The 12,846-nt window shown below is 42.5% G+C and overlaps 1 protein-coding gene across 1 annotated transcript in view; it reads right to left on the bottom strand.

Moving 5' to 3' along the window:
- LOC145263137 (diacylglycerol kinase zeta-like) overlaps positions 1-12,846 on the bottom strand; it is a 1,403,365-nt gene that overhangs the window by 43,256 nt on the left and 1,347,263 nt on the right. The window contains exon 22 of the mRNA XM_080120103.1: positions 137-216. Within this exon, the coding sequence (XP_079976229.1) occupies positions 137-216 (80 nt within the window). The remainder of the gene's footprint in view (positions 1-136; positions 217-12,846) is intronic.

Raw genomic sequence — 12,846 nt, 5'->3', positions numbered from 1 at the left:
ATGGTGAAAAGAGAGAAGCTTTGTTTTCAATAATAATGAAAAAAAAAAAGAAAAAAACAAGAAAACGAGGAGGAGGAGAAGAAGAAGAAGAAGAAGAAGAAGAAGAAGAAGAAGAAGAAGAAGAAAAAAGACTTACTTTGATCTAAATAACTAAGGCAATGTGGTGTGGTGGTGGCAGTGGCTTCAACTGCGTCCCCAGAAGATTCAGGCAGACAACTATAAAAAAAATAAAAAAATAGAGAAACAAAAATATATTAGTAAAGCAATTATATCGTTATATGTTTCAGCTGATGTTGTGAGTACAATCTATATAAAACACTTTTTGTTTGCTTGTTTTGTAGAGATTCGTGACCCAACATGTTGTAGTAGAGTACATCACAACGAGCTAAAGACAAGTAATGACTCGACTCACTTTTTTTTTTTCGTTGAAATAGTAACATTTATTTCCGGGTACTTTTCCCCCCGAACAAAATGTGATCCTCTCTAACGTGGTCCTGATCGTCGGTCTGCGCACACGTTCTTCTTTTTATATCTTTTTCTTGTCTTCCTTGCCGTGACGTCACTTCACACATGGCTCAGCCTTTGTATACAGTAGTTTCACACGTACGTCTGCATTCTATCACAGTTTGATCAATTATAGGCTTCATGGTTACTCAGCATAATTGAACCAAATTAGGCAGAAATCACACATAAGATGACGAATGTGATATACAAGGGGTGTGCAATAAGTAATGCCCCTGACTCACTTCCCATAGTAGTAGAGCAACGAAACTTGGCACAGTTATTAGTCTTTCTCTACATAGGAATCATCCAGAGTTATACATTTCTCCCATCGTTTGATGCAGCTCTGGAGACCGTTTTTGTAGAACACCCCAGGTTGGTCCTCCAATCACGACGTGATTTCAGAAATCAAGGCTGCATCATCTGGGAAACGCTTTCCTTTCAAAAACAACTTCATGGCTGGGAAGAGGTGAAAGTCAGAGGGTGCAAGGTCAGGAGAGTAGAGAGGATGGGGAAGGATTTTATAACCATACACCCGTGCTTCTGATCTGGCGATATGCGAGTTGTGGACCGGTGCGTTGTCCTGCAGGAGGAGGGTATCTTTGCTGATCTTGGCTCGTCTACTTGATTTTGATAGCTTCCCTTAATTTCCTCAAAAGTGAAGCATAATAGGCTCCTGTAATTGTAAGTTCGTATATTGGGAAAGAAATGGTAATATTGTGCCACAATCCTGTTGACACACCAGTTCTTGCCAGATCACCAAAGTTAAGCAACGTTTAGCCTGGCTAGTATCAGCTGGGTGACCATTTGGGAAGGCGAGACGCTGTATGTACTGCGAGGTAAAATAGTCTATTCTTCTCTCGAGGGTAGATGGACTCTCTTAAGCTGTTGTAAGAAATCCATCTAGTGATGGTGTCACAAGAAAAAAATATCTTTGATAGTCCTGACGAAGCATCAAGTTTTTAGTTACGGATAAGATTTGAATTACACTACAAACTCGTGTAGTGAGTTCAATCTCGGCTGCAGCTGCATGTTACTTGATATTGCTTGTGTTACTACTACTACTCTTACTACTACAGGGAAAGCTGCTGCTGCTACTACTACTCTTACTACTACAAGTAAAGCTACTACTGGAGAGAAAGCTGCTGCTACTACTATTACTACTACAGATAAGCTACTACTACTATAGGGAAAGCTACTACTGCTACGACTACTACTGCAGGGAAAGCTATTACTATTACAACTACTACTACAGGTAAAGCTACTACTACTAGTACTGCAAGGAAAACTGCTGCTACTACTATTACTACTACAGAGACAGCTACTACTACTACTATAGGGAAAACTACTACTTTTACTACTACCATTGCAGGAAAATCTGTTACTACTATTACTACTACTACTACTACTACTACTACTACAGGGAAAGCTACTACTACTACTACTATTACTACTACTACTACTACAGGGAAAGCTACTACTACTACTACTACTACTACTACTACTACAACAGAGAAAGAACCTTCACATCGTTTACATGTGTAACCTGAGGAGGATCCTGGATGTCAAATCATCAGACTTCATCACCAACACTATGTCTGCGGATACACCCAGTATGTACGCTCTCATGTCATCATCAACTGTGCTGGGTTGGACATCATGTCCGCCAGATGTAAGACGGAAGGATCCAAAATGACCTCCTATATAGAGAACATAGCTGGCAAGAGTAAAAGGCGTTGCCCCCCCCCCCATCTTCGATTCAAAGACTCATGTAACAGAGATATAAAAGAGGTCGGCATTAGGATTATGACAACAGAATATTCTCATCACTGTTTTGACTCTCGAGTATATATCCAATAGAGTTAGACACAGTTAATTAACCGAGAACCACATCACTCTATATAAAAGCATATAAGATATCAACGAATACACACTCGAGAGTCAAAACAATGAAAAGAATATGCTGTTGTCCTGGTCCTTGTCAGCATAGACCTTAAAAGCTGGGATGCACTTACTGATCAGCCTGATTGGTGGAAGTAACAGACCACTTCAAGCAAGTCGAGGATAAGCTCCATCAGTTGTGGCAGGAAAAGCAGGCCCGACACAAGGAATAATTGTGCCGCTTGTCACTAGCCTCCCTCTTCAGGGTTAAAACTAAGATCAGACATGACCGATGGACACTAATGATGACTACTACTGCTACTACAAACAATAAACAATAAATAATTTGTCAGAAGTGCACAAAAATTTGGTATGAAGTGTCTGATGGATCACAGAAGGTAAAAACGCTGCTACCATAATATTACCTGAAACATCTGGACCACATCTATATATAAAAATGAAATTGTCTGTGTGTGTGTCTGTGTGTGTACATTTCCCGACCAAACTACTCCGTCAATTTTCATTCTACAGACTCGAGATTTAACATAAAGCGATATTGAGATTTGGGAGAATCTTTTGAATCAGTTTTCGGCCAGAAATTTGGCTGTCAAGGGGTCAAAGTTCAACGATTTGACTTTTGAAAACTCTACCGAATTCCTCTGACAATTTTGGGTTTAAACACTTGAAATTTTAAGTGTAGGTTACTTGGACATGGATCAAACTTTTCAATTAGATTTGAGCCCAAAACAATAAATGTTAAGGAGTCAAAATTGGGGTCAAAGTTAAACAAAATTTGACCCCTACAGTCTCTACCAAATTACTCAGCTAATTGTTAGTCTAAACATTTAAAATTTTATATAAAGTGTATTCAGACATAGGGTAAGCTTTTTAATCGGTTTTTGGCCCAAAATTTGGGTGCCAGGAGGTCAAAGTTTACAGAGTTGACCTTTGCAGATTCTAACAAACTCCTCTGCCAATTTTGGGTCAAAACACTTGGAATTTTAAATGTAGTTACCTGGACATGAGTCAAACCTTTTAATATATACATAGGGCCCAAGCAAAGTCGGGCTGAACTGCTAGTCCATTATAAGACTCGGTTTTACGCTCAGCAAAGGTGGTAATCATTTATCCATTTGAGTGGAATGCTTGCTTACAGCATCTAATATTCCCAAATGGTCACCCATCTAAATCCCAACCAGAATCAACGTTGCTTAACTTTCATACTCCAACAAGAACTAATGGCTAAATAAGATTTAACCATGTGTTTTAGGAACAATCATCAAGAAATTACATATGAGAGACGCTCCACAAATAATGCCTTCTATTTTTTTTATTCCGTCTGAATGGATCAGAGGAGATTGCAAATTGCATTTTTATGATGAATGAACTTATGCATTCATGATCTGAAAGTTTCATCTCACTCTTGCAGATATTGATGGTGTGAGACTCTAAGAAAGCAATCCCTGTCATAGACGTGCATCAGAAGCAGAGATGTGTGATTGAATTCCTCTATGCTGAAAAAATTGAACTGATCAATATCTATCGGCACCTGTTGAACGTTTACAAATCCGATGCAGTTGATGTCAGCACAGTTAGGAGACAGGTTTGTCGATTTCAGGGTGGCAGCAGAGCTGTGAGTAACAAAACATGCTTCAGACCTTTATGACCGAGGCATCGTTTATCGCTAGCAAAAATCATTAAGAATGGTGGTGACTTTGTAGAAAAATAAATTCTGGGGTATAAAGGTTACTCGTTTTAATGGTACCACTTCCGTCTTTGTAGTTCTTCAACGTTTTACATTTTTAGTTAAAAATAAGAGGCCGTACTTTTGGATCGACCATTGTACTTGATATAATATTCACCCCTGGCTGAGTATCTGGCTTTCACCATACCAAGAACATTTTTTTGCCCCCCCCCCGCCCCCGACAAAAGGAGGGTGGACCTGTAAATTCACCCTTGTCTGTTCATCATTTTTCTCAATAACTATGCCTTGGGGACATTTGGGGCTAAATGGGGAGGGGGACATATGATGGACTTAGTCATTTTTTTTTTGCATGGTGTAGAACTCAAATTTACATATGTTAAGGCCTAAAACTGCACCGTTTATTCATTTTCACCAGAATTTGACGTCCCCTGGAGACTTTGGGGGCTAAATGGGGGTGGGTGGGTAGGTGGAGGCAAATTTTTTTATGCCTCGTTCACTGTGCACTCACGGGGGACCATGCATGCTTCACTTGTCTTTTTAATAATAACCTTCATCTCTTCATGTCTTGCAGACATTAAAGAATTCTAATCATATTTTTTTTTTTTTGTCCTGGAGAAAATTCGATAAATAAGCAACAACCAAAAGTTAAGTGCTATGAAGAAACCGAAAATTAAAAAAAAAAAATGGTTGCATTATTTGTTCAAAGAAATTCATTTCAAACAAAATTAACGGTCCTTGTTAGATGCTTTTTTTAAAATTTAATTTTAGGCAAGTCGACATTGTAAAGTTTCCGAGTCGACTATCGTCGTAGTCGTCGTTCTTCCAGTGCGTGCGTGCGTGCTCTATATATACTACTAATCAGACGACGGTGTAACTCTTTTGTGTGTCCCGTCTTAATGGTCGTTCCTATTCTCTACATGCCCTCCCCCCACCATGTGACCACACTACCGTCGTTTTGTGGTCATGTGACTGGAGAATTCCGTGTAGTAGTGAGTTGGTCCTTGCATTTGAGGGGAAAGTGGCCTTGGTGCTCGTGTTACCCTCATGCTGTGTCGTGGGACCGGACTCGTTTGCATTGGCTTGTGGTTGATCGGATCTTGGTCCACCTCCATATCTGTTTCTGATGTGTCACAATCAGCTTCTTCCACCTCCATCATCTCATGCATGTTGCACGGTGGTTTGCTGTCCTCCCTTCTTGGTGTTTGGGGAGGTGGTTGATGGGGTTGTTGAGTGGGTGGATACTCCGGCGTATCCATGACCGGTTTGATTTTCCTGAGGAAACGGCGATTGCGTAATGTGATCCTGCCGCTACCATCCAACCGTATCCTGTACTGCCTGTTACCCATTGTCTCGACAACTCTCCCAGTTTTCGCCCATCGTCGTGGATTTGGTCCCTCCTGATTCTGCACCTGCACAGACTCGCCGACTCGGAGCTGTTGGAGGGGGCGGCTGAGTATGTCGTACTGTTCTTTGTTAAGTACGTGCCTTTTCGCCATCGCCCTCTCTCTCAAATCTCTGGTCTCCGTCCAATGCTTGTGGATGCAGTATTTTTTGCGAAGTGCGGAGAGATGGCCCCTTACTGTTCGACCATATAGTATTTCCGCCGGCGACAATCCAAGGTCCTGACTGGGCGTATTCCTATGAGTCATCATCGCCCGTGCTGCCCGATCATGATGTAGGTGTCCGTAGCCATCAACGCAGTCCATCAGCATTCTTTTGGCCGTTTTTACGGCCAGTTCAGCTCGGCCATTACTCTGGGGGTAATGTGCAGATGATATGCGCCTTTTTACGCCCCAGTCTTCTAGGAACGATTTGTATTCTAGTGAATCGAATGGTGGCCCTCCATCGGATGATATTTCCTCCGGCGCACCATACGTGCAAAACCAAACCCTCAGGGCGTTACACACCGCTGCAGCCCTTCCTGATGGTAGTGGTGTGACCTCAATCCAACCGGTATATCGGTCCGCGTATACCATGTAACTTTTCCCGTGCATATCTAGCAAATCAGTGACTGTCTTTTGAAATGGGAATTCCGGGTTTATGGGTGGCATTAGTGGTTCCCTAGGCTGGGATGGGGCGATCGAATTGCAACTCCGACATTGCGCCCTTGTTTGTCGGATGCTGGCGTCTAAACCAGGCCAAAATAACCGTTGTCTGGCGTTAGCCAACATACCATTCGCCCCTTGATGGGTGGAGTGTAATGCCTCTAACACCTCGGCTCTAAGCCGTTTTGGTATCAAAATTTTGTCCCCTTTTATGCGTACTCCTTCCAGACAATATAGTTGGTCTGCCATCGGCCAGAATTGCCGGATTTCTGGTGGTAGTTCGTGGCGTGACTTTGGGAACCCGTCTTGAATGTATGACGCCAACGTTCGGCACTCCTCATCGGTGGCTGCAGCTGCGACTATCCTATCCCAGGTGATCGCTCGGAACTTGGGGTCATGTGCGTATGCAGCTATGATGGATGCTTGTATACTCCCCTCGATTTGCTGGGAAGTGTCAGTGCCCTTTAGTCTGCTGTGTCTTGACGGCGCCGGGTATCGGGATGTGCAGTCCGGTGCTGCGTTGAGTTTCCCGGGAACATGCCTAATCTGGAACCTGTACATCAACGACCGCTCCTTGAATGAGAACAGGCGGGGATTTTTTATATTCTCCAGGATCTGATCCGAGAAAATTTTCACTAGGGGCTGGTGGTCCACGGTGACCAATAGGTCTGGGGATCCCAGGATGAACATCCTACAAGACTCCAAGCCATAAATCAGCGCTAGAGCCTCCCCCTCTATAGGGGAATAACGAGATTCTGCATCTTTCGTGAAGCAAGACCCGGCCAAAATCATCTTCCAGTGGTCCTTACCACAGTTGGGACCTAATTCCGTTGGGCATTGGCAATGCTTCTGGAACAGAAAATACCCAATGCCAACCTTACTGAAGTCGGTTGAAAGGCAGGTCGCTCTGTTCATATCGAAGGTTTTCACCTCTTCTTCGATTTTCTGAACGATATTCCTCTTCGACTCTTCGAAAAGTCTATTCAATGTGTCATCCCAGTAAAATTTACGGTTCTTTGTCTGCAGCAACTCTCGAAAAGGGGCCATTATATTGGCCTGTGCAAATGTATACGACACCTGGTTAACTAAACCAAACCAGGACCTGATACCAGTAATGCTCGTTGGGGTCGGGAAATTGAGAATAGCCTCCGTCATTTTTTTAGTTGGCTTCACGCCGTCTGAGGTTATCACAAAGCCGGCAAATTCAACTTCATCGTCAGCAAATTGAAATTTGTCAGGGTTAAAGACTATCCCACTTTTACCACAATGGGTAATATAGTCCACAGTATGCCAGAAAGCCAATTCTAAGGACCTGTCCCATAGGAGTGTGTCGTCTATGCACCGGGTCTTTCGAGGCATGTCAACTGTGATGTCATCGAACCGGCGCGTGTACCCGTCCCCGGATGCGTGAAAACCCTGGGGAGCCCTGAGATACCGATAACGACCCCAATCTGTTATGAACGTGGTCGCGTCCCGGGCTTTTGGGGAGAGTGGCAGACTATGGTACCTATTCCATGCGTCCAAGACAGTCTTTTTGGTTTGGGCAGGCACCACGGACACCTGATTAAAAGGGGACGGTGTGTGATGAGTCTCTCTCATCGTTGCTGCATTCAATTTTTGTAGGTCTACCGTCCTTCTTGGTGACCCGTCTTTCTTTGGAGCGACTACCATCCTCGAACACCAGATCGTAGGTGTGCCTGCTGGTACCGGTTCGATAATACCCAACGCAACATCTCGATCCAAATCATCCTTTACCCTTTTCTTCCAGTGATGAGGGACTGGAATGGGTGTGTGTATGGCCGATGGTTTCGCCCCCGGGGTAAAAGTTATATCCAGCGGCCTCCCTACCATGACTTGTAACGGTTGATGGGGGCAGATGTTGAATGCGCTGGACTTAAAGTGTTCACGTAACCACTTCTCTAACCGTTCCCTATTATCTCCAGTGGGGGTAAACGGGATCCTCGCTGGCTTGTCCGGGACGGATTCTCTTTTCGGACATCCACACGGTGCTGTCCCACTTTCTGAAGCCGATAAATCGGCCTTTGATACTCGATGCGGGAAGTCGCGATTGATTACTCCTAGGTCTTTGAGGGCCAATTCTGACAAGTAGAATCCTGACGTGTTTTCTGAAACGTAGACCACTTGTCGTGTTTCCTTCTGACCGAGCTTAATCTGAGTCAGGACCACCCCCTTGATATCTAGGGGTTCGTCTGTGATTCCCCGTATCCTGTGGGTGGTAGGTATCAGGATCCTGCTGGTGCACCCTAATATTTTCAATATTTCTGGGCCACTCGAACACGTCTGGGCACCGGTATCTGCAATGGCCTGGATGCGGTGTTTTCGACGGCTTACTCCCTTATCCAAAGCGTACCCGAATTTAGCCTGGGACTCTGGTATCAGGGACACATCGACCATTAATGAGGGTGGTGGCTCAGGGGGACTTCTCCTGAACCCACCACTGCTCCATGCAAGGTGTGGCACTGCTGCTATTCTACCTTTTTGATTGTAACATGCCGGTGCCCCCTCCATTCTGCTGCCGAAAATATTCGATTGATGTGTGGCATCGTTTGTTGACTCCGCCGTCGACCTCTCCTGTTTCCGGCACACTCTTTGTAAGTGGCCTGTGACGCCACAATTAAAACATTTTAGCCCCCTCGCCGGGCAGTTCTTCCGCCCTTTTAACACACTGGGGTGTGAGGTCCTCCCACACCCTTCACAAGGACTATTCTGAGGGGTTTTGAGTGGCTGCTCCTTCCGAGATGGTTTTTTTTCGGTTGTTAGTAGGCCAAAAGTCGAGTGTCCCTCTGAGCCTCGTTGCAACTGAGGAGCAGACGTCTCTGTAGTTTCTAAACTAACCAGCCTGTGAAGCTTCTGCTCCACAGTGGTTAGAATATTTGCTTCGGCCAGCAATTTACACTGGTACTCCGCATTTGCCAGACCAGCTACGAGTTGGCCAGCTACCATGTCCTCCGAATAGTTTACGGCTTGCCGGCAGTTCTCGTTGGGGCACAGAACCGTGAAATTGCAAAACCGTGCCTGGGACCGAAGCTTTGCCAAGAACTGTGCGGGTCCCTCCCCCGTCTGTTGTCTGATGTTATGAAATTTATGTCTATGCACCTCCGGGTGTAGACCTTTCACCGCAATGAACTGTATATGCCTTAAGAGTTGTTCCTCTGTGACAGAATTGAGGGTTTCAAGCCCAACTAAGTCAAATAAAAGTCTATTTACCTCATTTGAGCAGGCTGTCCTTAGTTCATTGTGGATTTCCACGGGGTCGGTAAGGCCGCACATTTGTTTGTATCGGGCCCACGAGTCGATGAAAAGCGCCCAGTCCACATCGGTAAATCCATGTTCGATACGTGGCCGGTCTGGTTTCTTGGTGTTAGACTGACTCGAGGCACTCCCTCCGCGAAGCTCATTGTTTTCTCTTTGCAGATTTATTAGTTGTTGAATCAACTGCATGTATTGGCCGTCCTCGTGTTGTCCTGACGCCATTATACTCCAAAAATCGTGCAAAAGAAATTATGTTGAAAAATAAATCCTGTTCGTAGCGCCATGTAAAGTTTCCAAGTCGACTATCGTCGTAGTCGTCGTTCTTCCAGTGCGTGCGTGCTCTATATATACTACTAATCAGACGACGGTGTCACTCTTTTGTGTGTCCCGTCTTAATGGTCGTTCCTATTCTCTACAGACATGTTTATAGACATACACACAGCTCTATAAAAAGGCTAAGTCTGTTCGATGGTGTGTAATGCTTAAGTCTAAAATTTTCCTAGGCATATTATGTTTAAGCTTAAAATAGAGCATTCCTTGATTTATAATGATTACTTTTGAAATAGAATTTTCGTTGGTCTTAAGTTTGATAGAAGTATTTTCGTTGGTCTGTCATGCTTAAGTTTAATATAAGTACTTTCGTTGATCTGTCATACTTAAAATTGATTTAAGCATTTTTGTTGGTTTGTTATGGGCATTTTTCTTGGATTGTTATGCTTAAGTTTTAAATAGGATTTTTTTGGTCTGTCATGCCTTAGTTTAATATAAGTATTTTCATTGGACTGTCATGCTGAAGTTTGATGTCAGCATTTTTATTCATCTGCCATGCTTAAGTTTGATTTAAGTATTTTCATTGGTCTGTCAAGCTTAAATTTGATTTAAGCATTTTCCGTTGGATTATTTTAAATAGCATTTTTGTTGGTCTGTCATGCTCAAGTCTGATATTAACATTTTCGTTGTATTGTCATACTTAAATCTGCTTCAGTTTAAAAACAGCACTCATTGAATGGACGTTCGTTGAAAACATACGTTGTTGCTATTTTGAAAATTGCATTGCTTCATTAATGGTTTTGACTGCAGACATTCAATAATTATAATGATATTTAGTTCCCCCTTTCCGAAGAAAAAAAAAATCCTAACCATGATTAAGTACCATCAAGAACTCCAAAACGAAAACTAAATGAAATAGTCGGACTATTTGTGTTTGGAAATGGATTCTAAAGAAACATTAAGATTCCTTGTCAGGAACTTTTATGGTGCTTTTTGTTTCATCCTGGACACAAGGCCATTTTTTTTCTCATCCACTTTGATTATCATTCAGTACAAATATGGCCGGAAGTGCATAACCCTGACCCCCTCTTCCACCAAATCTTTTGTTATTTAAAAAAAAAATGTTTTCTTGATGAGTAGCTGTTCTGACCTGGCGTTGCTCGGTAGTAATTTCCACCATTTTTTTTTAAATATTTTAACTTACAAAAACAATAAGTTGACTTTTGTTAAAATATTATTTTTACTTGACTGAAAGTTCACCACTTATCAAAGCCAAAGACCACTTGAAGATAAGGATTTTTATGCTTTTACAAGAGAGTCACCACTTATCAAGGCTCCAAGACCACTCGAGGATAGAGGTCAATGAATGTAAGGCAGTAGTGTGATAACCATTAATGGTGTAAGTTGGGTAAAATTTGATTATTTATGGAAAAGGTTGAACAAGAATTTGTTTATATTGGACTTCAAGGCTATGATATTGTAGTCAGTAGGGAAGCAAGCCAGCAGAACAGTGTTCCATAGGTGGGCAGTTCTAGGAAAGAAGCTTTGTTCATAGACTCTGCATTTAGATTTAGGCACAGATAGAAAGTGGAGAGAATTGTTGATAGTCTAGTCATTGTAGCAAGTCTAGTGGTTTTGTGAAAATCCAGCAAGGAGTGGCCAGAGATGCACACTTGCCGTGAAATTAACGATAGAGCAGAGACAGGCTCGCAACATCTCTTCTGTGGGAAAGAAGTTGCAGGAAAGAGATACGTTTGAAAGCTGATTTTGAACTGTATGAAGGTAGATTAGGGTGTGCCGAGCAGCTCCTGCCCAGATGTGGTAACAGTACTCCATTTTAGGACGTACTTGGCTCTTATACAGATAGAGGATTGCATCGGCAGTCAGATACCTACTGGAGCGTTAGAATGATCCAACCATTTTTTCCAGCAATCTTGGTTTAGTTAATGTTTCCAAATTTTTGAGATGTGGATTGATAATTTTTTTTTTTTTTACATAAGGGAGTCACCACTTATCAAGGCCCTGAGGTCACTCGAGGATAAGGGTTAAAGAGTGTACAATAGTCAATGGGACAATATCGTAGTAATTGTTAGTAGTTGAAATTTGATAAATTGGATTACTTAAGGAGAACAGCTCATCAAGAACTTGTTTAGGTTGGACTTTAAGATGACCATATTGTAGTCAGCTGGAAAGCAGGCAAACGGAAGAAAGTTCCACAGGTGTGCAGTTCTAAGAAAGAAGCTTTGTTCATGGAATTTATGTTTAGGTTTAGGCACAGATAAAGAGTGGGGGAAATCATTGATAGTGTTTTCAGATAGACGAGTGTTTCTCATGAAAGTTTGACGAGGGGGGGGGACAACAGATCGGAGCTCAGTGGAGCATTTGCCATGAAAATAATGATAAAGCAGAGACAGATTTGCAACATTTCTTCTGTGAGAAAGAGGTTGCAGGAAAGAGAGAAGGGCATCCCTTACTAGGTTACAAAGTCTATTTTGAACTCTGTCAAGACTTTGTAGCCTAGTAACTTTATATAACTTTTTCCTGTTTTTATGGGCTAAAAGTCTAGTATATATATATTTATTTCCAATATCACAGTTCAGCCATGAAAGCATTTTTGACTACTACTTTAAGGAAGTAGGAAGAATTAACATAAGGAAGTTGGCCTTTTAATTGCGTATTTTATTGTAAACGTTTGTCTACAAAAGAAATATGTTCTTTTGTGGAACAGTGTTCTACACGTGCATCTAATCATTGATGTTATTTGGATTCTTTAAGATACTGTTCTCATCTTGAGTGTTATTTGTACAACCTTTCAGACGGTGTAACCTCTGACCTTCTTCAGGTGTATCTCATCAAACTTGAGAATCATTTAGTCAAACTCAAGAATAGTCATGGAATTTGGAACAAACTCCTTCATTTAATCCACAGGAGTAGCATGCTCCCGTTCTACTGGGTAAAAGTCTTAAGTAATTCGCGATTGGGTTCTAAGTATCGTCCGCACTGAGGATCAGACCTTCAACCTCCAGAAGAGTAACAGAACACTGCATTTTACCAAGTACTTTATCCACTATGGCAGGGTTTCCCAAACTTCAGGACACCATAGAGCCCCTGAGCAGGGCAGAGGTTTTTCACAGAGCACTAACGATATAATTTCCAAAATGAATATGAAAA

Source organism: Euprymna scolopes, chromosome 38, assembly GCF_053919585.1.
Source record: "Euprymna scolopes isolate OS-2025 chromosome 38, ASM5391958v1, whole genome shotgun sequence".
Taxonomy (NCBI): domain Eukaryota; kingdom Metazoa; phylum Mollusca; class Cephalopoda; order Sepiida; family Sepiolidae; genus Euprymna; species Euprymna scolopes.
This window is presented reverse-complemented; position numbering and strand designations above follow the sequence as displayed.